Below are 26,538 nucleotides of genomic sequence, written 5' to 3'. Positions count from 1 at the left end.
CTAATGGTAATGGCCCTAATCATTGTAATTTTGTTGCCAATCGAGGACCAAACATCAGGCCTCATACAAATCAACTGGTTAACCAACCTGTAGGAATTCCATATGACCCCAACGTCATGTTGAGGAATCAGATTATGGAAATCGTACAGGATCAGATGGCTTTTGGGGTGCGTCCCGTCATTAGGCCGACGTACACAAAGCCATATCCTGATTGGGTAGACCGAGCATATCCATAGCCTAGAGGGTACAAAGTGCCAGAATTCTCACTGTTTACTGGTTTAGGAGATGTGTCTACTCTAGAACACATAGGGCGATTCATATTGCAAAGTGGTGATGTAACCGATTACCATAAAATGAGGCTTTTCCCTAGTTCGTTAACAGGAGTAGCTTTCTTCTGGTTCATCAACTTTTCAGCGAACTCTGTTCAAACATGGTAACAATTAGAACAATTATTTCACGCTCAATTTTATAAAACTGAGTTTGAAGTCACTTTGGCTGATTTAGCGAATCTACGTCAAATGCCAAACGAATGGGCAGAAAGTTTTCTCCAAAGGTTCAAGACAGTAAGAAGCAAGTGTTTTGTACCTCTGCCCGAAAAAGAATTTGTCAAAATCGCTCAGGGTTGCTTGAGCTTTGATTTAAAGAAGAAATTCCAAGATAAAAAATTTCCTAACCTTTTTCAGTTGAGTGCGAATGTGATTAGATATGAACAACTGATAAGAGAGGAAGAACATATGAAAAATTCTAGTAAAGGGACTTATTACAAAGACCCAAATTTTGATATTCATACCATCAGTAACGAGTCATACGACCAGGCCGAAATGTGTTTGGCCGAATTGGTCGAAGGGGATACATATACTTGTCCCATAATGGCCAAGCCTAGACTATCGGGCAAAGATGAACCCATAAAAGATGGAAACATAAAGGCTAGAACGTTCTCGTTTGACGTGACCAAAGCTGACCTTATATTTGATAAATTATATAGGGATAAGCACATAAAGTTGAGCGATAAGCACAAATTGCCAAACCCTGAACAAATTAAGGGTAAAAAATATTGTAAGTGGCATAATGCATGGTCACATTTGACTAACAATTGCTTGGTTTTCTGCCATGTATTGCAGGATACCATTGAATCAGGACGAATTACGTTCGATGATAAGAAGAAGATGGCAGTGGACGAAAATCCTTTCCCACAGCCACTTGGAGTAAACATGGTGACATCTGGATTCAAAAACAAGTTGCCAAAATTCAAGTTGGTCGTAGATGATGGAGAAGAGGATCCTAGACCACATCCCAGTGTCTTTGAACGAATCAAGGGAAAGAACCAAAAAAGGATGAAGACGTCCTGTGTGCATGGTGTAAAAGAGAAGTGAATGGAAATACGGAGAAACCAGGGACATGGTAACATCCTCATCGCCCTACCTTCTTCCCAAACACTCAGCCTGGTAGAGGGCGAGGTACATCATTCTATAGAGGACCGTCTTTTGAGAGACAGTTCAGGCCAGCAGATAATGGAAGAACATTCAGGCCGCAACCTCGCCGGCCAAATGTATGGCATTCATTCCAGTACAATGCAGGAAGGGAAATATCCTTCGATGAGATGACTAGGATCCAACAAAGGCGTTTCCAACGAAACTACGGACGGATGATGAGACAGCAACAGGGAATGCCACATCCTAAAGCGCCTAAACTACTCAAGGTAGCCAATCAAAATGTCCTCAAAAATAATGAAGAGACCGGTACAGATGAATCAATGAAGGAACTGTCAGAAACTTCTTCTGGGAGATCAAGGTTTGAGCGAGACAGAAAGGATGAAGAAGATCCAGATCAGCCCCTCACTATCCAATTCGGTACGTTGCCTCCTGTCGTGGCCAATAATTACTTATTGGCCAATGAATTCAAGAATAAAGAAAAAGAAGAAGAGAGGGAGGACAACGAAGGAGAAGCTTGCGTGCTGGTATGTGAAGAAGGCCAGATTTCTAGAGAGGCCTACAATGATGAAGAGGACAACGGGATGTCAGACATTGAAGAAGAAATCGACCTAGAAGCAGAAAGAAGAAAGAGATGAGTATCGCGCAATACTCTATTAAAGCAACTACATCGAGAGGGAGTTCGCGAAGTAGACTTGTTGGGAGAACCATCTGGGCATCCTTTCGACTTCTACGTACTGTACGGGACACCCAAAAGGAAGAAGAGAGTGCCTCGCTCTGAAAAGTATGGGTCCCCTCCAAGAATAATGCCCCCTCCCACAGGTTGGATAACTGATGAGGAAGCATTAGAAAGAAGTAGGAAGGAAGTTCAGGAGACAGAGGATCAGCGTGATATACTGCACGTCGACTTATCACAGGGGGATAATTCGACAGAAAACAAGCAGGAAGTAGAAATAGAGGCTGTCGAAAAGGTTATTTTTAAACGGCCAGCCATGAAATTGACTAAACACTTGAGGCCATTATATGTTAAAGCTCTAGTTAACGGCGTCCCAGTGGCAAAAGTGCTTGTCGACAATAGAGCAGCTATAAACACCATTCCATCTAGGATGATAAGGAAGTTCGCAAAGACAGCGGGTGACATGATTCCTACAGAAGTCATCCTCACTAGCTTCAATGGAGGAGCAACTTCAGCTAAGGGAGTTATGCCATTGGACATAACTATAGGGACGACTACTAGGACCACTGTCTTCTTTGTAATAGATGGTCCTACTAGTTGCAACATGCTACTAGGAAGAGATTGGATACATGAAAGTCACTGTACATCCTCATCGCTCCATCAATGCCTGATCTTTTGGAATAACAAAGGCGAAGCAAAGGTGGTACAGGCGGATCATAGGCCTTTTGTCGCAGAAGCAAACTCGGTGGAAAAGTTCATGTACGAAGGAAACTATGGACCTGTCAGGGTAGTACAAGACGGGGAAGAAACTCAGGTTGTCACGCAAAGCGAAGAACCATTCTCAGTAGACGCACTCACTGAAATGTTCAAACAGATTAGGCCAAATATAGTGGCTCTGGAAGAGCCAGTAATTGGCAAAAGAATAATCAAGGAGTCTTGAATGGATTCTAAGTTACAAAAGTAAATGGCCGACATTCAGGCCTTCAAAACCAGACTGATGGCTTTCAATAAGGAATGCAATGACAAGGCGAAAGAAGAGAAAGCCCTAAAAGCGCTGAAAGATAAGTTGGCGGTATTCTAGTTAGAGCAAAGCATTGGCCGAGAAGTCAACAAGGTAGACTGTTTAGAAGAGGAAGTACTTACAAGGGAACTGGACGACGAAGTAATACGGATCGCCAAACCTGGATACGCTCAAGCACAAGACCCTCTGATCAAAGTAAATATTGGCAATGAAGGAGAAGATCGCCCAACGTTCATCAGCCAAATGCTCGACCAAGAGGTTAGTAACAAATTAATCGCTTTGCTAAAAGAGTACAAAGATTATTTTACTTGGGAATATGAACAAATGCCTGGTTTAGATAGAGACTTGGTGGAACATAGGTTACCAACTAAGCCTAACTTTAAACCTCATAGGCAGCGGCAAAGCATTGGCCGAGAAGTCAACAAGGTAGACTGTTTAGAAGAGGAAGTACTTACAAGGGAACTGGAGGACGAAGTAATACGGATCGCCAAACCTGGATACGCTCAAGCACAAGACCCTCTGATCAAAGTAAATATTGGCAATGAAGGAGAAGATCGCCCAACGTTCATCAGCCAAATGCTCGACCAAGAGGTTAGTAACAAATTAATCGCTTTGCTAAAAGAGTACAAAGATTATTTTACTTGGGAATATGAACAAATGCCTGGTTTAGATAGAGACTTGGTGGAACATAGGTTACCAACTAAGCCTAACTTTAAACCTCATAGGCAGCCTCCTAGACGTTTTGCTCCCAATGTACTCCCTGAAATCAAGAAAGAGATAGAGCGATTATTGACAAGATTTTTAGCACAAAGCAATTAAATGTTTGAAGAATTGACGACCAAAAAAAAAAACAAACGTCAAATAAATGCACAAGAAGTTAATGTTCATTAATGATGAACAAAGTTACAAAGGGAAAATCAAATTACAAAAGAAAAAAAAAGACATCATATGTCTTAATTACAGTCTACCCCATACTGAACGAATTCGTTCCCTAAGTTTTTCCCAATCCTCGTTCTGTCGAGAGGAAGTGATGTTCAATTCGGCCGCGACATCATCATCAACTTCCAATTTTTTGTACTGCTCGACCAAGGACTTAGTTCGCTCAATTCCCTGGGAGGCGTTGCGCTTTTTAGCAGCCATTCTCACCCTGCAGTCGTCCATTTTGGCTTGAAGTTCCTTCATCTGAGCAGCCAAATTAACCATCAAAGAGTCTTCAACCATGACTTCGGAAGAGATTTCTTTCAACTCGTCCTCAGCCTTGTTAATCTCCATACGCAAAGACTCTTTCTCAGCTACGGCTCGAAGATATTGAGTACTTTTGACCTTTAGTTCAGCATTCTTGGCCAGCAAAGAAAGGACCTCGGAGTGGATAACCTTCAACGTCGCTTTAAAATCGGCTGAAAGATTGAGCGACGGAAGCGTCAGTGCTTGTTTCAACTTCGCACTTAAGTGCTCAAGTTTATCCTTGTGTCTGGCAGCACTAGCCCTTCCAATATCCATATCCATGAAGGATACGTACTCAAATATCGACTCCTTGAGGAACTTCAAATCTTCCTCTGAAGAAGCAGCAGGACGATCAGATGAAGCAGGGCGAGACGTCTGGACTTGCCCCCAGGAAGTGAACAAATCTTGGATAGAACGCACAATTTTGTCAGCATCCTACAAAGAAAATTGCCAATATTAAAGATTCTCACTACAACGAACAAGGTAGAAATAGAAGTGAAGCAAAGACTACCTCATCAACAATCGTGGAAGATGGCAACGACTCCTCCATTCGTGAGGACTTCCCCTTATCTGAGCAAGAAGATGTTGCCACAACGGGCGGACTCATAGGAGTATCTGCAAAACTCAAGAGCAACAAATCAGAAACCAACAGCACAAGCAAAGGTAAGACATCAAAAAACTGAATTACCTTCTGCTTCGATGTTTGGGGGGTCGACGCCCTGGGAAGAAGGTGGCTCATCCATGGGTTGTAATGAGGACTCTGGGACTGAAGATGTCTCTTTAAGCGTAGCCCCCCTCATCAATCGGTTTGGATGAAGCAGCCTCAGTGGAGGATGATGGAGCAGGAGCTGTCGATGCCAAAGCCTTTGAAGGAGAGGCTGAGCTTTTCTGAGAAGTCCAAAAGATCATCAGCACACAGAAAAGTTTCAAGTGTGGAAAAGTATAATTGTGAGTAAACCAATTTAATTACCTTCCTTCTGACGATGAGAGGGGCATCATCATCATCATCATCATCAACATCATCCTCCAGAATGGGAGATGCTGAGGCTGGCCGTTTGCGGCTTGGGGCACTCTTGGCCGTAGTAGGCTTGGCAGGGAGAGAAGAAGATGGACGAGCAGACTGTTTAGTGCGACGAGAAGGAGAAAGACTCCGAATGGACAAGGAAGTGACTAAAACAGGAGGAGGAGAAGAAATGCTCGGCTGGTCTAATGAATGAAAGGCACGATTGGCGTCAGTCGCAAATAATCTGCGCTTTACTGATGGCCAAAGCTATTCAAAAAGAGGGTGAATGGCGTGGCTAGAATTGAAGGGGGCTAATGAAAAATGGCTGGTTAAAAGAAGATTACGAGCATTTATAGCCTCTGTCTCCGCCTTATTAATGGTATAAAAATGGTCAACTAAGTTCCTTGAATAGCAAGGAGGAATAGGCCAAGTTTGGCCGAAACCAAGTTGACGAGCAAAAAATTGGGGAGCATAAATTTCTACCCCCGCCTTGGCATTGGTCTCAGTTAAAATATCATGAAATAGCTCCCTTCCGATTAAAAACTAGATCCAAATGAGCAGGGAGGTGCTCGCGCTATCTATAGTGGAGGGGGGATGTACATAGTTTGGAGTCAAAAAAGGAGGAAAAGGAAAAAAGGAAGGGATTGAATCCAAAGAATAGAAGAATGAAAAAATGTCCCTTTTGGACATATTTACAGGAGCCAAGGGCTCCATGGCTAGCCCATAACAGCTAGCAGAGGAGCGAGAGATTGATGGAGCACCAAGCAATGGAAAATAGGATCTCAACCACAGTTCAGTGAACCAAAGAGGTCCACTGCCAGTGGGAGATGCACCATTCTTCAATTGAATTTGAAGAGAGGCCATGCCTCTATAAAGGGCAGCCAAAAACAAAGAACACAAATTCAAAGGCCTGCCACTCGTCAATTCGTGCGCTATAGGTAAGTAACTCAGGGAGGGCTTTATGCTTGGCACACATAAAACATATTTACAAAGCCAAACTAGAAGGAAGGCCACTCGCTCAATATGGGAAGGCTCAGCGCTCGAATGATTGTGAAGGGTTTGCAGGCTTGAATAAGAATCGGTGTAGTTTTTACCAAACTTTGGGGCGCCACCAGAAACCAAGATACCAGGAAAAATGGTATCGCCCAAAGGTGGTAGATTCACCAGGGTCCCAACATCCCTTAAGGTAATAGACATGGGGCCAAGAGGGAAAATAAAGGTGTTATACTCGGAAGACCAAAAACTCAAAGCAATCGAAAAGAGTGCTGAATCAAAGTTAGGGGGGCGAATAGAGATTTCTAACAAATCAGAAATCCTAGCGCTATCAAAAAGTGCCTTAGTAGGACCATGACCCACAAGGCGAGCATGCCACCTACGGAAAGCTACATTAGATTTAGGCCCAGTGCGAATACCTCTTTCGCGAAGTGGCCCTAGCGGCAGAGAGTTTAGAAAAGGAGGGCCTTGAGTGCAAGGAAACAGCTGACCCACCGTCGCCTGTTCAACTGCCTCTGCATTGTTGAAGAAAGGACCCAAGTAGAACTCATTACGTTCGACATCGGTAGGCGCGAGAAAACTCGGAGTTATGTATGGGCGACTCTGAAGTTTCTAAAAGTCATCAAAACTAAAGAAATCACCAGCTTGAGATTGTGAAGCAGCCATTTGAGAAGGAACGAATATTTTCAGGGTTACGTAGCAGGGAAGCAAAATATGAACTGTAAATCGTGAGAGAGAAGCAAAAAATTTGAGGCGTGGTTTAATGGTGCAGTGAAATGGCGTGTTTGGGGGTTATATGGGTTTGCAAAACGACGCACCTTTTCAAGTTATAGAAGAAAACAATGATTGAAATTCTTGGAAATTTCGAATGTTGCTGGAAACACGAAGTGAAAATGGCAAAATTTAATAATTATTATTAATTCTGCCATATTGGGGGGTAATTGTTGATACATAAAAATTCAGCCCAAATCGAACGGCCCAAGGAGTGAAGCCCAATTGGAAGATTTCCAAATCAGATAGCCCAAAGAACGAAGCCCAATCAAACAGATCAAGATGAAGGCCCAAATAGGGAGACCCAAAGACACAGTGACGCCATGGCCCAGGTTTGCAAGTCGCCCAAAATCTGAACGAATGGAGTGCCATACAGTCGCCCAGAGCTGTTACTCTTTTCTCGCCCAAACCTTCAAGTCGCCCAAGGTCTTGACAAACATAAAGCATTGTGGTTATCAAGACGTGTCGTTATCAAAGAAGTTATTACAACGCTTTATCACGTTCCACGATTCAAGGAATTCAATTGAAAGCGGTTGAACGACGAAGAGTAGTGACAGCAGTTAAAAAAGGTAGTTTTCATGACAAGTTGGCCATTACGAGGAAAGTGGGCAGTTATAGGACGATCAAGCGATTTTTAGGCGGTTGATCACAAAGAGATCATCTATGAAGTATAAAAGGGAGAAAAAACATAGAGCAAAGGACCGAATCAAAAACTCTCGAACAGAGAACATGTAATTTTCATTTCCTTAACTTAGACTTAAACACTTTTCTTTCAGTAACTCGTGTGCTTGCGCCCCTTGGAGGCACATTGTTTTTAATTTCCAATTGTAAAGTCATCGCCAATAAAAGAACACCCCTTTTTAGGACTTCGTCTCAAGAGGTTTGTCCCTTACACAATCGTCTGATCCTTTTTAATTGTTAGCGACTAACCCGCGCGAAACACTTATAAAGTATGAGATATTTTTGTATTATTAAACTATGGAATTTGAATTCAAACATTTTAAAGATGATTTGACATTTCAAAGCAATCTTTCCATCGGTGTGTGAATATTCATGTTGTACGTCTATGGCATGTATATATTATAGTGTGTGCATGTTTTTGTATGTGTCGCGATGTGCATTTAACATAAAAAAGGCGTGTGTACATTATATAATGTATGTTATATATATATATATATATATGAAGGGAAAAAACCTTTTATTTTGAAGAATAAATAGTTGTTTAAATTGATTTCGAGTATTAGTAGTCTAGAATTTAAAATTGTTATGGTTTAATGCCTATGATTGAAAGTTCACATGTAATAAACTTTTGTATGTTTTAATTTTAGCCTTTGGGGATGTTTTAAAAATGTACCAATTTGAAAATTTATATTTTAAGAAATTTCACGTGAGATTTATTGTTTGAGTTTTGTTGAATTGCATAATTGTAAATTTGAAAGACTTTGTAAAAAAAGCCTAAACTGTCTAAAAAGAGATTGAGATTTAAGCGGCTCGTTTGTGACCCCTCCTCCTCATCTGGAAGCATTTTGATTGCGCGTTATTCAAATCGACAAGGCAAAAACAATATTTCAAACATTCTAAAAAAAAAACAGTACGATTACTGTTCACATGAGCAATGCTGAGCACTGTTTATGCACAGTGCGCGACACTGTTCATGAACAATGACTATCGTTATGATAGACTTTGCTCTTTTCAAAAGGTTAGATGTAAATAGTTATTTTGCATTAAATAAGAGTTTAAACGTGATTTTAAATGATTACACTTGTTAAGAACTTTTTTTTCCCTTGACATTTTTCTATTCTAAGAAGTTCACAAATAATTGTGAAAATTGCAACTGACGTACCAAATATTTCGTTTATTAGCAGACTTTGTCCAAATCTTTAATTTGTGCCACCGAAAAAATTAGCACCCGGAGTCCAAATTGACAGAAACCGTTAATTTGACTGTTATTGACCAAAAATTAAAGGTCTGACTAATTGTTGACTGATTTTTGAAGGGGCAAATATGTAACTTTACATTTTCATATAAAAAATTTATATAAAAGAATTATATTTAAAACCAAAAAACAAAAAAATAAAAATAAAAAACTCCAATCATCATCTCCGCTCACCCCCCCTCCACATCCCCACTCCCCCTCCCCGAAAACCAAAAACTAGTTTGGTAAATGAACAAAATCAGTTTGCACTTTCAGAATTACTAGCTCTGATGAGAATGGCCCGTGAGAGGAGAAGGAGATGATATAGTGGGGATATTTGTAGGATTTGAGGGATTGTTTCGGAAGAAATGGAATTAAAGGTTTCAAGGGAAGAGAGTAAAAGGGGGCAAAAAAAAAAAAAAACCAGTAAATGAAATGGGCATTTGATGGGTTTTTATCTTCTTTCTCCCAAAAAGTAGACATACAAATGCACTGGTATTCGATGGGTTCTTGTCAATGAGCAAAGAAGGGTTTTTATTTTCTTTCTTCCAGATTTTACTGATTTTTGGAGAGTGGGGAAAATGAGTTGCAAGGTTTGAAATTAGCTTTTGAGATTTCAATCAAGCTACCGGCGAGGGTGAGGAAGTCAGTGAGATTCCAACTTTGATTTTATTGGGAAATACCTAGTTTTTGGTTTTTGGTGGGTAGAGAAGATGACTTTTAGTTTTGGGTGGGTGGAGAAGATGACCATTTTTTATTTTTTTTATTTAAATTTTTTATATGAAAATGTAAAGTTACACATTTGCCCCATTAAAAATCAGTCAACAATTGAGCACTATGCAACCTCAATGGAGAGACATTGCTTCCTTCATGAATGATATGGATTATGAGTTATATTTGGAAGAAGGTTGGGATATGATTGATTTTAAAAGATACTGTGAAAATATTATAATTTTATGGAATCACAGACAACAAGCACCAGAGCCCGAACCCGAACCCGAACCAGAGCCAGACCCGGAGGAGGACCCGGAGGAGGAAATTGAACCAGAGCCGGAAGACTCTGAGCAAGAAATCCAACCACAAAATTCATTGATTTGGTTGCAAATTCCGAGCCAGAGTCATGCATTACTTCGGATGACGAGATGTCACGAAAGAAGATTTTTAGGACTCACAGGGATTAGAAATAAGTGTTATTTATTTACTTAGGAGAAGTCTAATTGTTTATCTATTTATTTGATTTTTTTGAAGAGCAAATTCTATATGTAAGGATTTGGAAATTTATATTTTTTAAGTTCTTTGTTATTACAAAGATATTAATAATATTAGGTTGTTTTGTCAAATATTCCTAAATTAAATTTTTATTTGTGTTAAGGAAATGTCGAGACAATAACAAAACTAAGCTACGATCATCAAGGATTTGCTAAGGGTGGTACATGATTTGGGTAGACAACAAGCACAGGTTGGTCCTGGTAGTGCAAACACTAACAACACTAGCTTAATTGCGGAATAGTTCCGCCGCTACAAACCCCCAACTTTCGATGGCAAGGCAGGCCCACTCACAGATGTAGAATAGATAAGACGAATGGAGCGATTCTTCAAATACCTTTCTTGCATTGATGCCTAGAAGGTATTTTGTGCAGAATTCATGTTGGTTGATAACGCAGGCCACTAGTGGGAATCAACATTGCGCACTAGAATAGAAGCACACCAATGTGCTCTGACTTGGACACAACTCAAGGATGAAGTGATAGGAAAATATTTCCCACAAGCTCTGAGAGACCAAAAAGAGATAGAATTTCTTCAACTTAAATAGAGAAAGATGAAGTTCGAGGTTTATGAGAGAAAGTTCAAACAACTCTCTAGGTATCCACCACACCTAGTAGACACAGAAGCAAAGAAAGCAAGGAGGTTCAAACTGAGTTTGCATCCAGAGATTAGTAAAATAATGGCATCCTACCAATTCACCACCTATAGTCGAGTATTGCAAACTGCTCAGGCAATTTTAAATAGGTTAGAGATTGACTAAACTTCCCAGCGAGGGGCCGAGTCTTCAGGAAAGTAGAAATGGAACGAGTCCAACAAAGAAAAAGGACAGAACAAGAAAGTCAACATTGGATCAAATTTTGGACGAGTTGCTTCACCCTGTTCAAAGAGCAACAAGATGCATGGTCGGTAATGTCTGTTCGGGAAACATGTGTGCTATCGATGTGGCAAAACATGTCATATTTTTAAAAATTGCAAAGAAGATCCCCTAAAGAATGATGAACAAGAAAATAAGGGAAATGCCTGAGTTTTTACACCCGAACGCTGGTAATTTTGAGGACAAAATTTTTTTAAGAAGGGGAGATTATAACACCCCGAAAATTTTAGAATAAATAAAAAAATAAATGTCTTATAGGTTATAGTTTTATAAATTCGAGGACTAAATTGAAATATGCTTTAAATTATATTTTTACTTGGGTCAGAAAATTAAATTTTGTTAGAGCAAGATTTAATATATCAATATTGGGCTCATTAGATATGTTACATTGAATCGTGACCATGGACTCGAGAAAAAATTATTTCCGATATGTCAAGGCCAAGTTATTGACGTTAAAAGATTTTTATCATTATTGTTAATTAAATATGTAGGTAGGAGTAGATATTGGCCACCACGTATGTGTGTTGAGATGGAGATAAACTAACTTTTTATATTATTTGATTAAAATAAGTAATTATGTTGGTAGGATTTGATGGTAGAGCCACACGTTTCACAAGTATTATTAAGTACTAATTGTTGTTTTATATTTAGTTTGATAAAGATTAACAGTTAATTAATAATTCTATTTTAATTAAGACAGTTGTAAATTGCTAATTATGAATTGAATATATATTAAATTATTATCTGATATAAAAGTTGTTAGATGAACTTGAAATTTGTATATATCTATAGTGGAATCTTATCTTATTTTGATTATGATAAATATTAATTGCTAATTATAATCCTAATTTTTATTACGGTAAATGTTAATTGTAAATTTTGATATATCTCACTCAACTTACTATTATCCAACGTAGAATTATAGTGCTCTGTCTACCAATTTCTCGTCCAAATTCTGTGAGTTAACCATGGTGATTAGGATACCTCTAACTAAGCAAAATCTTTATTTAAACTAATCTAGAAGAATTAAATAAAATACCAAGAAACATTCTTTTCCTAGTCTCGGCATTTGTGCTGAAGAAGTCTTTTCAAACCCTTGGAAATTTTACAGCATGGAGATAAGATTTTATAATTCATACCAATCCAAATTCTTTTGCTTGCGGGAGACGACACTTCAATCCTAAGCACACTAGGATTTAATCACTGTATTATCCTATATATATACCCCATGAAGTCAAAGTTATTTGTCACAAAAAACAAGGAAGAAACACAAAAAGGGGGGGTAGAGAGATAGATAGATCATAAACAGATTCATAGAAATTTTACACACAAGACAGAAAAAGAAATACTTTTAGAGGAAGAAAGCAAGCTAATTTTTCAGTCAAGAAATTCAGAATTTTGGAACTTTCATTCATATTTCTTTCGATTCTTTAAATAACAAGGTAAGATATATTTATGTGCAAAGTGTTTTCATTTCCTTGTACTCTTATATACAATTAAATATGCATGGATTGCTAGTGGACCTTCAGATTCTACAAAAAGAGAGATGAAATACTAGGGGATAAAAGAGTACCTAAGATGGGTGTGTTGCTTGGTCACCGATACATTTCATAAGAGTAAAGTGGTATGAAATGTAGATTTTATTGTTAAATATATGTATATGAAAACTAAACGTATCTTACTGAGTGTTTTCGAATACTCATTCTTACAAATTTTTACAAGTTAGTTCGGGTAGATTGGAATGGTGGTGGAATGGTGATGCGAGTTACCAAGTAGATCAAAGGAAAAGAAAAAGAAATAGTTTGCCGTCTTTAAATTTACCAATTAGTTTAACTTTGTTCAAAACATGTTATTTTGATTAGTTAGGAGTTTATGTTATGTTTAGATACAATTTTCATTATTTAAATTTAAATTTATAAATGTTATAGTTTTTTGATTAATAAAGAATTTTATTTTTATAATTCCTCACTTAAAATAAAGAATAGTGCTTTTTCATAACGTTCCAGAGTTTATGAAATTTTGGGACGTAACATCACTCGCTTTGCCCTCAATTGCATTATTTGCCCGCCTTCAATTATCAACGGATCTCATTCTGCCCTTGCCTTCTTCGAGCTTGACTCTTGGATTACATCATTCCCTCCTTCTTCAAAAGGATTTGTCCTTGAATCTAAACCCGCATCAAAGAGAGAGAGAGAGAGAGGGAGAGAGATTAGACACATTAAAAGTTGTCGAAATATTATACTCACATGGAAGGTCCAGCTTGTAAGCATTGTGGTTGACCTTCTCAATGACTTGAAATGGATCATCTCCCTGCGATTGAAATTATAAAGCGTTCCTTTTTGAAATGTACCCAAACCCAACCTCTAGGTTCGAATGTTATCCTTTTCCTGCCTTTGTTTGCCTACGATGCAACAAACTTTCTTTTGTTTTCAATTTGTAACTTAACCTTATCATATAGTGATTTTACAAACTCTACTTTTCTTTACCATCTAGATTGCTACGTTCATTCACAAATAACGAAATTAAATCCAATGGGGGTTAAAGGATTAAAACCATAAATAACTTCAAAAGGTAAAAATGAAGTAGTAGAATGAACAACATGATTATAAGCAAATTCAACGAAAGTTAAACACTCCTCCCAATTTTTCAAGTTCTTACTGATCGTTGTGCACAAGAGTTGAATCATAGTCCTATTGACTATCTCAGTTTGCCCATCTGTTTGTGGGTGACAAGTTGTAGAAAATAATAATTTTGTGCCTAATTTACCCTAAAAAAATCGCCAAAAATGACTCAAGAATTTCATGTCCCCATCTGACACTATACTCTTTGAAAACCCCATGCAAAACCCACAACCTCTTTAAAGAACAAATCAACTATATGTGTGGTATCATCGATTTTGTGACAAGGTATAAAGTGTGTCATTTTACTAAACCTATCGACCACCACAAAAATTGAATCCCATCCTTTCTTAGTCCTGGGTGAACCCAAAACAAAATCCATTAAAATGTCAACCCAAGGTTCACTAGGTGTAGGTAATGGCGTATATAGTCCCTGAGGTAGAACCTTAGACGTAGGCCTTTTACAAGTTATGTATCGACTACAAATTCTTGTAACATCAACTTTCATCTTAGGCTAATAGAAATGCTCTCCTAACATCTCCAAAGTCTTTTGTACTCCAAAATGTCTCGTTAGTCCACCACTATGTGCTTCTCTCACCAATAACTCTTGCATTGAACAATTTGGAACACATAATCCCGAAACAAATAACCCTCATGTTTAAAGAACTTATCAACTGCCCCTTTGTCATATGATTTATAAATATCGAAAAAATCTAAATCAGTTTCATACATGTCCTTAATATGTTCAAAACCAAGCAATCTAGGACTTAATGAATTTATCAAGGTATACCTTCGAGATAATGCATCGGCCACTACGTTTTCTTTACCTTGCTTTTACTTGATGATGTACAGAAATGTCTTAATGAATTCTATCCATCTAGCATTTCTCTTGTTTAACTTTTCTTGGCCTTGCAAGTGCTTTAATGTTTTATAATCAGTGTGAATAACAAACTCTTTTAGCCACAAGTAGTGCTATCATGTCTCCAACGCCCGAATAAGAGAGTATAACTCTTTGTCATATGTTGGATAGTTTAGTGCAACCCCACTCAGTTTTTCACAAAAATAGGCTATCAGGTTCCTTTTCTGCTTTAAGACTGCTCCAATACCTATTCCTGATGCATCACACTAAATCTCGAAATTTTTATTAAAATCAAGTAATGTAAAACATGTGCTTTACACAATTTATCCTTAATAGTACTAAATACATGCTCCCAATCATTGCCCCAATGAATACCCACACTTTTCTTAATGACTTCAGTAAGTGGTACAGTGATTGCGCTAAATCTTTTACAAACCACCTATAAAAACTAGCCAAACCATGAAAACTCCTAACCTCCATTATGGTTTAGGTGTAGGGCAATCTTTAATAGCTTTAATCTTTTTCTCATCTACTTCTACTCCTTTAGCACTAACCACAAAACCTAGAAAGACAACATTTTCCATGCAAAACGTGCATTTTTTGAAATTAGCTTACAGTTGTTCTTTCCTCAACATTACAAGCACGCATCTTAAGTGTTCCACATGCTCATAAAAAATTTTGCTATAGATTTAAGTGTCATCAAAACAAACCACAACAAATATTTCTTTGTTAGCACATAAAACATGATTCATCAGACACATAAAAGTGGTCAGTGCATTAGTGAATCCAAATGGCATAACCAACCATTCATATAAACCACATTTAGTTTTGAATGCAGTTTTCTACTCATCACCTTCCCTCATGCGAATATGATGGTACCCACTCTTAGTGCACCATACAATTCATCCAACATGTCAACTAACCTAGGGATTAGGTGAAGATACTTTACCATTTTGTTATTAATGGCTCTATAATCCACACACATTCTCTATGACCTATCTTTCTTTAGCACAAACAATACTAGTACTGTATATGGACTCATGCTCTTCCTTACATAACCATTACTTATCAACTCCTCTACCTGCCTCTGAAGTTCCTTTATCTCCTTGGGATTATTTCAGTAAGCTGGTCAATTTGAAATGACAGCTTCGGGTATGAAGTCAATTTGATGTTCAATACCTCAAATTGGTGGTAACGCACTAGACATGTCCTTCAGGAATATATCTCCGAATTTCTGTAATAAAGACTTAACCAAACTAGAGAGTGGTGGGTTAGTTTTCTCAAAATTGATAAGTGATTTTTTATACAAGAACAAAATCATTTCTTGTCTCTCAACTACCGCTCTCCTCAATTCACTCCCTTTTGTAAAGAAATTCACTCGTGATTTTTCTTTTCTCTCGGAAGACTCATTTCTTTTCTCTTTTGTGGCCGCTCTCTCTTTTTCACTCTAATAGCCACCTTACCAGTTTCTCTCTTACTCACAACCTCATCGTTTCCTCTCTTTTCCTCCGGTTCACTATTTTCTCTCATCTTTTCTAGCTCTTTTACTCTTTTCTCTTCATTCTTCAACTTGATTTGGTCCTTATATACTTGTGTTGGTGCTAATGGCACAAGAATGATGTGTTAAGGGATAAATCCCACATCGAATAAAGATGAAAACATAGACCAATTTATAAGAACTTGGGCTACTCCTCTTAACAAGGTTGACCTTTTAAGATGAAACTCCAAGTCTTAACATGATGGTCCTCCCGTCCTTAATGAAATTGTAGCTATTCTTGTACCCATCATGTATAGCTTTTCTATCATATTATCAAAATCTTCCCAACAAAATATGTCCCGCTTGCATTGGTACTATGTCACACTCTACCTTATCTCAATAACTTCCAATTGAGAGATTAATTAACACTCTTCTATTAGCCCTAACTTCTCCACTTTCATTTAACCATAGCAATTTATATGGCCTAGGTTGTCTCAACAATGTTAAATTTAACTTCTTTACAAGTGCTACGCTAGCAACATTTGTGCAACTACTACCATCAATAATTATACTACATACCGTATCGTTGATGTGGCATTGAGTATGGAAAATGTTTTCCTGTTGTAACTCAAAGTTATCCACCTTGATGTGAGTAGTAAGAGCTCGCCTTTACAACTAAAAGATCAGCAGCACCTTCGAACTTTTCTTCTACACTAACCTTCTCCAACACCGGCATGTCGTCATATTCACCTTACCTCCTCCAACTCTGGCATGTCTTCATATTCACCTTCACTTTCGCTTATCACCTCTCCATTGTCTCGCAACACTATTGCTCTTTTGTTTGGGCATTGAGAAGTGATGTGCCCCAACCCTAAGCATCTAAAACACTTGATGTCTCGACGCCTTGATTGTTGTGAAACTAATTTTGGTATTATTTTGCTAACACCTTCATCTTTTCCCTTTTGCCAATCATTCCTACCTTTAGGTACAGCCCTATCACCCTTGTTATTATCCCAACTTGGTTTCCAAGATGAATTAGAACCCGAAGTACCTGACGATTGTCTAGATGTCCCCTTCCTCTTCAATTGTCATGCCACGTTCATGGCCACATGCGACATATCTTCTAACTCCACATAATGTTGCAACTCCATTACATTAGCAATTTTCTTATTTAACCCATTCAAGAATCGTGCCACAGTATCTTCCCGATCCTCTACCACATTCGTCCTAATCATGAGTATCTCCATTTCCTTGTGATAATCCTTCACGCTCTTCGACCCCTGATACAAGCTTTGCAAATTTTGATGGATCTCCCTATAATAGTGACTAGGAGTGAACCGTTTTCTCATTAATGTCCTCAACTCATCCCAAGTACTAATTGGTCTTCCCCACACCTATATTGTGAAGTAACCACTTGATCCCACCAGGTTATTGCATAGTCAATGAAATGTAGAACTGCCAACTTCACATTCTTCTCCTCTGAGTAGTTATAACATTCGAAAATAAATTCAACCTCTCTCCCACTCTAAACACGCCTTCAGGTCTCTTTTCCCTTTAAATTGTGGAAAGATCATTTTGATATTACCTATGTTTCCATCCATCTCATCTCTATGATTATTCCTACCCCGTCTGTCAAACTTATCGCCTCTATTCCTCATCCGTCCCATTTCAACACTATTAAATTCATCCTCATCCACATCACTACTGTAGTCATATTTCTCTTGCCTTTCCCTCCTAGGCTCTCGTCTACCCAAGCCCCTAACATTAGATATCTCAACTTGTTGTCCCTACTAAGATTAGCTATCGATGTATCTAACCTTGTCATCCAAACCTCCTGTCTTGCTCTCCAAGCTTCCTATTTGTCCAACCTATCTCTAACATCCCCAAACGCACTTTCAAATCGCTATATCAAATCATTTGACACACTGTTATGATTGTCGCATCGGCTTGAATTGGAATCTTCTCAATCAGACATTCTAAATCTAGAAATTTTATCTCCTTCACTGGTATTCACTTGAAAAATTACACAATATGGCTTTTCTCTCTATTAATCTCACAATTCTACCTTTTTACAACTCAGAACTTTCTGCGAAGCACTTCAAAGAACAAAGTGAACCTGAAGAATATTAAACCCGTGGAATTCCCAACCAAATGTGAATCAATGATTGTGAAACAAAAGGACTCGAAGAATTTTTAATAAAATTGACTCGAGTTTGATTGAATGAAAGAAACTAATGTGACTTGACAAAATTTAGAAAATAAAGATTCTTGGTAGTAAATTGATTAATAAAAATAAATGCAATTGTTTTTAACAGTACCATGAACAGTAATTGTTTTGACCCCTTTTTAAAATTTTTTTGAACGAAAACAATGAATTAAACTACCAACAAATTAAACAAGGTGGTTTTGGATGCTAGAATAGCCTCAAAACAACTTTGACAAAATTTGATAGATTAAAAGACTCGAACACGAAGAAACGAAGAACACTAGAATAGGAAATAACAAAATGTTGAAAATCTAAGAACAAAGACTAAAAAAAAAACACAATGATATAACCTACTAAATTGGAGCCCGTGCTTTGAAATCAACTGATACAAATCCCGTAGCAACGTTGACTACGAAACCCACAACTAGATTGTTAGAAACCCAGAAAAGCCAATTAAAAGATTTGAGAGTTTGAACCCGAATATATGAACAAAAAAATCCAACAAGATCAAACTTTGAAAGACCCCTTGATTACACGATTAATACCCACACCTGGATTGTAAAACGCCACAAGATTGTAATTCTTGATAAGTTCCAATTGTTCGATGAAGAAGGATATGAAGAAAAAAATTTGCCTCTCTATTGGAAATTCTCAAAATAATGTAAGGTAATGTTTTACAATGAAAATAAACCCATTTATATGTAGAAAATCTAGAAACTAGTTTTAATACGAATAAAACTCTAATCCTAGCTTTAAAATAGAATTAAAGATTACAAGAATATTGTCTATAATAAAATTCTAATGAAATAAGGAAAGTTTGTGTAAAAGGAAAAATCTTGCCACTGGAATTCATAGTGCATTTGAATGCGATCACATAGTTCATTTGAATTGTCATCGCCAATTCCCTGCCTATAAGCATGCGGTCGCATGCCTTCTTCTACTATGCGATTGCATAAAGTTGCCTGGGCCTTTGATTAGTGTCTAAAAGTGCTTCAAAAATATATCATTTACAAGACATTTTACATTCACTTTGTTCAAAATCACTAATGTTAGTCTCTAATTTCAATTCTCTTGCCTTAAATACAATTTCCACAAATACATTGTTAAAAATGCAATTAATCGAAATATGTATTTAAATACATGTTGGCATGAGTAATATACTTTTGAAAGAGTATTTATTTGATGTATTTCACGTGCATCTCCAATGTAGAACAAGTGGAGTAAATGGAGGAAACAATGTTGAAAAGTCAAGAATGATGAGCTGTCTCGAGCAAGATGCGGCTGTCTCATTAAAATGGTCATAACTTGAGCTGTAGATATCGAACAAGGTTATTCAAGTTGGATAGGAAAGATAAGATATGTATCTACTACTTTCATATTTCGCAAGAAGTCAAATTCTCATCACAAGGCAGCTAAAATTACCGTGCAAAATCCAAGTTGTTAACAGCCGGATACAGTTTTTCTACTTATGAGCCATATCTGGAGTTTTAGAGATCCAATAGACCTGAAATTTACACCAATGGAAAGATAACTCAAGTGGAAACAATTATCTGTTGATCAAAAGTCCATATTCACTGCACAAAGTATCTAAAAATTTGTATCAATTTGTACATTCCAACTGTCTTAACACTGGACAGAAATAAGTTGCATTGTCCACTTGCATATTGGATGTTCCTTAGCCTATAAAAGGGGGCATTGGACAAGATTTTGAGAGCATCAATTTCTCTTCATTGTAATCCAATTTTCTTCATTTTCTTTGTAACATTTCATTATGTATTTTTAAAACTTTAGCTAGAGGTAGGGGTGAAACTTTGGTAAATGTATAGCATTGTCTTTGATCTTTCATTTTTTCTTCAACATTCATCTTCTTACTTGGTTGAAGTATATTTTCTATAAATGGTTTTGGTTTGTTAAAGACTTTGATTTATTGTTGAGAATTTTGGCACAATAAATGCTCAGATGATCTATACATATCAACAACTTATTTTGACATATTCTCTCAAACAATTATTACGAACTATCTTTTAGTATACTTGTAATCAATGTTCTATCTTCCATATGAAATCACTCCCTAGTTGATTTTCATATGAGTTAAATAAAAGATCAAAAGTAATTTCCACTCATTTATCCAAAGTGAATCTGCAACACTTTAGTGATCTTCTTCATCGTATTTTCACCAACTATTCACTACTCAGAATAGTTTATTTCCTTCCATTTCAATGTGGTTCGACCTTAGACTTTTGAGTTTACTACTTGAGAAAACCTACACTTGGGTTTACAACCTTAAAGTTGTAGCAAATTTTTGGCGCCATTGCCGGGGATTTGCGTCAAGGATTATCTTCTGCTACTTTTTGTGAGATTTTCTTCTCTTTTGTAAGCTTCATAAATCAGGTACACTCGTTCCTTTTTCCATCTTATTACTTTAGTTATTTTACTTTAAAGGAAAGCCGAGCTTCCCAAACTACCTTTTCTTTATTATATGGTTGGCCATGCCACCTAATTTTCATTCTTTACATCTACTTTATGCTATTTCATATCATATTGGTAACGTGAATCTAATTTGACTTATCTCTACACTTACTCACATCTTCTACCATGGATGATAATGAAAGTGTAAATGATGAAAATGAAAACCAACAAGTAGGAACCAATGCGTTATTACTTGCAACCTCCTCTGAATTTTGCTCCTTCATGTTTCATTTTCCCTCTTAATGCTAATAATTTTCGATTCAAGTCGGGTATGATTCCATTGCTTCCTAATTTTCATGATTTAGAATCTGAAAGTCCATATTTGCATCTTAAAGAATTTGAGAAAGTATGTGCCACATTTAACGATCAAACTTGCCGTAATTAAACTGTTAAGTTGAAATTGTTTCCTTTTTCTCTAAAATATAAAGCAAAAACTTGGCTTAGCTCTTTAAAATCTAGGTCTATTGGCACATGGCAAGAAATACAAAACGAGTTTTTGAAGAAATTCTTTCCAGCACATAAAACTAATGCTTTGAAAAGGCAAATCCAAAATTTTTCTCAAAAAACCAATGAAGCATACTTTCAATGTTTAGAAAGATTTAAAGATTTGTTAAATACATGCCCACATCATGGTTTTGAAAAATGACATAACATAATTTTTTTTTATGAGGGCTTAACTCCTAAAACAAAACAATTTGTAGAAACGATGTGCAATGGTGAATTTTTAGATAAAGATCCTGATGAGGCTTCAGAATTTCTAGATCATCTAGCTGAAAATTCTCAATCTTGGCAAATGGTAAAACCAATCGAAAACTCAATCAAATCTAGTCTTACTAGTCTTGCAGAGGAAAATATCAATTGACTCAAGAGGACGATCTAAATGCTAGGATTGCCAATCTGTCTAGAAAGGTTGAAGCTAGGGAATTAAGGAAAGTAAAGGAAGTTAAACCAGTGGAAAACGATGAAATTTGTAGCACTTGTGAAACTTTTGGGCATCCAATGCATGATTGTCCTAACATCCCAATTTTTAGAGAAGTTTTACATGATCAAGTCCAATGCTATGAACACTTTCAAAAAGCCTTTTCCTTCTCCATTCTCAGAAACATATAATCAACAATAGAAAAATCATCCCAACTTTAGTTGGAGAGATGATAATCGTGTTTATATATCACAACCTCAAGAGCTTTCAAAATTTTCCTCTTATCCACCACCATAATAAAAAACTCTCAAAGAAACATTGCAGTCATTCATGCAAGGACAAGCAAACATTAATAATCAAACTTCACAAGCTATCAATAAAATCAAGAATACACTTTCTTCATTGACCTCTTCTTTGCGTTCTCAAGAGAAACGTAAATTTCCTACTCAACCTCAACTAAATCCTTCTGGACAATTTAATGTAAATGCATCTAGTTCCTCTGAAAGTCAAAAAGAAAATGCCAACTCCATCATGACTCTTCGTAGTGGAAAAATTATTGACAAAACTATTCCTTCAAAAGAACAAAAATCGAGTGGGACTTCAAAGCAAGAAAATAATGTTTCCAAAATAGAGGAAAAATCCATTTCTGAACATAGTGTTGAAAAATGTCCCATTCCAACCCCATTTCCTCAATGATTGCAACCAATTTCAAAATTCAACTATGATTCTGAAATTTTTGAAATTTTCAAACAAGTTAAAATTAACATACCATTATTGGATGCAATCAAACAAGTTCCTTCATATGCAAAATTTTTAAAAGACTTGTGCACTGTCAAGAGAAAACTTAATGTTCAACAAAAAGCATTTTTATAAAAAACGTGAGCTCAATCATTTAACAAAACACTCTACCTAAATTTAACGATCCTGGTTGTCCATCAATTTCTTGTGTGATTGGGAATAATAGGATATAGCATGCTTTGCTTGAACTTGTTGCTAGTGTTAATCTATTACATTTCTCCGTGTATGAGCAACTTGGTTTGGTAGAGCTTAAGCCAACAACAACAACACTTCAACTTGCTGATTTAGCAAAAGTTCTAAGAGGGGTTGTAGATGATGTTCTAGTTCAAATTGATAAATTCTATTATCCCATTGACTTTATGATTTTGGACACACATCATGTTTTAAATTCAAATGTTCAAATACCTGTCATTTTAAGTAATCCCTTTCTTGCTATTTCAAATGCGTTGATAATTTGTAGAAATGGTACCTTGAAACTCTCTTTTGAAAATATGAACGTGGAAATGAATGTTTTTAACATTTGCAAGCAACATGGAGATAAAGATGTTTTGCATGAAATAGATTTTATTGAACAACTTGTTGATGATAAGTTTATCACTACATCTTCATCTTGTGTGCTAGAATTTGAGTTCAACGATAATTCTAAAAATTCACATATAATTTCTTTGTTGAATTTTTTTCAGGAGAAAAAAGACAATTGATTGGAAATTGAAGGTTGAAAAATTGCCACAACAGTCCAATATGTCCATGATTTCAAGCGTTCAAATGCCAAAGCTCGATTTGAAGCCGTTACCATCTAATTTGAAATACTCATTTTTGGGTGAAGATGAAACTTTTTTGGTAATAATTTCTTCCCAACTTGATGTGCACCAAGAAGGTAAGTTGTTACAAAGTTTGAAAATGCATAAAGATGTTTTAGGATGGACCATAGCTGATATAAAGGGGATTAGTCCTTTGATTTATACACATAAGATTTATTTGGAGGAATATGCTAAACCTACAAGAGAAATGCAACAAAGGCCTAATCATTTTTTAAAAGAGGTGGAAAGAAATGAAGTCATTAAACTCTTAGATAATGAAATTATTTATCCTATTTCTGATTGTAGATGGGCAAAAGAATCTGGTGTTACTGTAGTAAAAAAAATGAAGAAAATGAGTTAAATCCAACTAGAACTTTACTAGTTGGCGCATGTGTCTCGACTATCAGAAACTTAACTCAATAACTAGGAAAGATCATTTTCCTTTACCTTTTATGGATCAAATGTTGGAAAGAGTGGTAGGACATGAATTCTATTGTTTTCTAGATGGATGTTCTGTGTATAACCAAATTGAAATTGCACTTGAGGACTAGGAAACGACCACTTTCACATGTCCCTTTGGCACTTTTGCTTATCGTAAAATGCCATTTGGATTATGTAATGACCAATTTTATTTCAAAGATGCATGCTTAGTATTTTTAAGCGACATGATTGAAAGATTTTTGGAAGTTTTTATGGATGATTTTACTGTTTTTGGAGATTCATTTGATGATTGTTTAACTAACTTACAAAAAGTTTTAGTTAGGTGTGAAGAAAAGAATCTTTTGCTCAATTGGCAAAAATGTCATTTTATGGTCACTAGTGGTATCATACTTGTTTATACTGTATCTTCTAATGAAATTGAGCTAGACAAGTCTAAAACTAAATTGATTTCTAATTTGCCTACTCCAAATAGTGTTAAAGATGTAAGATATTTTTTAGGACATTCTGGTTTTTATAGAAGGTTTATCAAAGACTTTAGTTCTATATGTAAACCATTGTGTAATATCTTATCTAAAGACATGCCTTTTGAATGTACTAAGTCTTGTGAAGAAGCTTTTGTTGAACTTAAGAAAATGCTTACTTGTGCTCCTATCATGCAACCTCCTGATTGAAATTTACCTTTTGAAATCATGTGTGATACTAGTGATTATGTTGTTGGAGTTGTCTTAGGCCAAAGAAAAGACAAGAAACCTTATGTTATTTACTATGCAAATAAAACTCTGAATATTGCACAAATGAATTATTCCACCACTGAAAAAGAATAGCTTGTTGTACGTAGTGTTTGCTTTGGACAAATTTCGATTATATCTTGTTGGCTCACCAATTGTTATTTGTAGTGATCATGTAGCTTTAAAATATCTCCTTTCTAAGAAAGATGCCAAACCTAGGTGGACTACGTGGATTCTTTTATTCCAAAAATTTGACATCACCATTCAAGAAAAGATCACTTGTCTAGGCTTACTTGTGATAAATCGTTTGAAATAACATCGATCAAGGATACTTTCCTTGATGAACAACTTTTTAGCATTTTTGACTTGCCTTGGTTTGCTGATATTGCTAATTTTCTTGTAACAGGTCAAATACCATCTCATTGGAATATCCAAGACAAAAAGAAATTCTTCAAAGAGGTAAAAAATTTCTTTTGGGATGATCCTCACTTGTTCAAATATTGTCCAGACCAAATAATAAGATGTGTGCCAAATAATGAAATTCAAAAGATCATTTCTTTTTGTCATTTTGAAGCATGTGGCGATCGCTTTTCTTCAAAGAAAACTGCAGCAAAAATCTTGCAGTCTGGATTTTATTGGCCATCTCTTTTCAAAGACATGTATGAGCTTTGTAAAGCTCGTGAATGTTGTCAAAAATTAGGTGGGATAACACGTAGAAATATGATGCCATTGACACCCATATTAATTATTGAAATATTTAATTGTTGGGGTATTGATTTCATGGGTCCATTCACATCATCTTTTGGTTATTTATACGTCTTGCTAAGAGTTGATTATGTTTCTAAATGGATAGAAGCAATTCCTTGTAAACACAATGACCACAAAATTGTTGTGGTATTAATTTCATGGGTCCATTCAAATCATCTTTTGGTTATTTATACATCTTGTTAAGAGTTGATTATGTTTCTAAATGGATAGAAGCAATTCCTTGTAAACACAATGACCACAAAATTGTTGTGAAATTTTTGAAAGAAAATATTTTGTTAAGATTTGGAATACCTCAAACCATTATAAGTGATGGGGGCTTACACTTTTGTAATTAACCATTTAAGGCCCTAATGAAAAAACATAATCACTCATAAAATGTCTACTTCTAATCACCCAAACACTAGTGGTCAAGCTGAACTTGCAAATAGAGAGATTAAATACATTTTGGAAAAAATGGTGAATCCAAATAGAAATGATTGGCTTTTATGATTAATCGATACACTTTGTGCTTATCGTACAACTTTCAAAACACCTCTTGGTAGGTCACCTTATAGACTTATTTTTGGAAAGCCTTGTCATTTACTTGTTGAATTGGAACATAAAGTATTTTGGGCTATTAAAATGTTTAATTTCAATTTAGATAAGGCAGGTTCACTAAGGAAACATCAATTGAATGAGTTGGAAGAAATCAAGAATGAAGTTTATGAGAACTCTCAAATTTACAAAGAAAGAATGAAGGTATTCCATGATAAAAATATTATTAGAAAAACTTTTGAGCCTTCCCAAAAAGTTCTTCTGTACAACTCAAGATTACATTTATTTCCTAAAAAATTATGCTCCAAGTGGACTGACCCTTTCACTGTCAAAACTGTTTACCCACACAGAGCTGTAGAAATTGAAAATCCAAGTAATGGAAATATTTTTAACGCTAATGGACATCGTTTGAAACCATTTTTTGAGAATTTCTCTATATTAGAAGAGTCCATTGCTTTACATGATCCTAAAGATTGATATCCTTTTCTCATTTTTTTATTTTTTATGTTTTTTTTTGCTGTTTTATAATGTCATGTGTTTGTTTTAGGTGTGTTTCTTTTATAGTCATCTTTTTTCCTCTAATGAAATTGAAGGTTCATCTAGGTCAAGTTTATGCAGACTCTCCAAGTAAAGCTCAAAACTTGTCCCTTTGTTCAAAATTTTGCTTCTTACCATCCTTCATACATTTTGCATGTTTAATCTTCACACTAAGGACAATGTTTCATTTAGGTTGGGAGAGGGGGGGGGG

The 26,538-nt window shown here is 36.2% G+C and overlaps 1 protein-coding gene across 1 annotated transcript; it reads left to right on the top strand.

Moving 5' to 3' along the window:
- The first annotated feature begins 20,983 nt into the window (after positions 1-20,983).
- LOC111371943 lies at positions 20,984-25,591 on the top strand. Its single transcript, XM_022994090.1, has 5 exons — positions 20,984-21,179; positions 21,504-21,598; positions 22,693-23,131; positions 24,895-25,353; positions 25,470-25,591. The coding sequence occupies exons 1-5, from the start codon at positions 20,984-20,986 to the stop codon at positions 25,589-25,591; spliced, it is 1,311 nt and encodes a 436-aa protein (XP_022849858.1).
- Positions 25,592-26,538: the final 947 nt, after the last annotated feature.

Source organism: Olea europaea, chromosome 23, assembly GCF_002742605.1.
Source record: "Olea europaea var. sylvestris chromosome 23, O_europaea_v1, whole genome shotgun sequence".
Taxonomy (NCBI): Eukaryota; Viridiplantae; Streptophyta; class Magnoliopsida; order Lamiales; family Oleaceae; genus Olea; species Olea europaea.
Note: the sequence above shows the minus strand (reverse complement) of the source record. Positions and strands in the feature narration are given on the sequence as shown.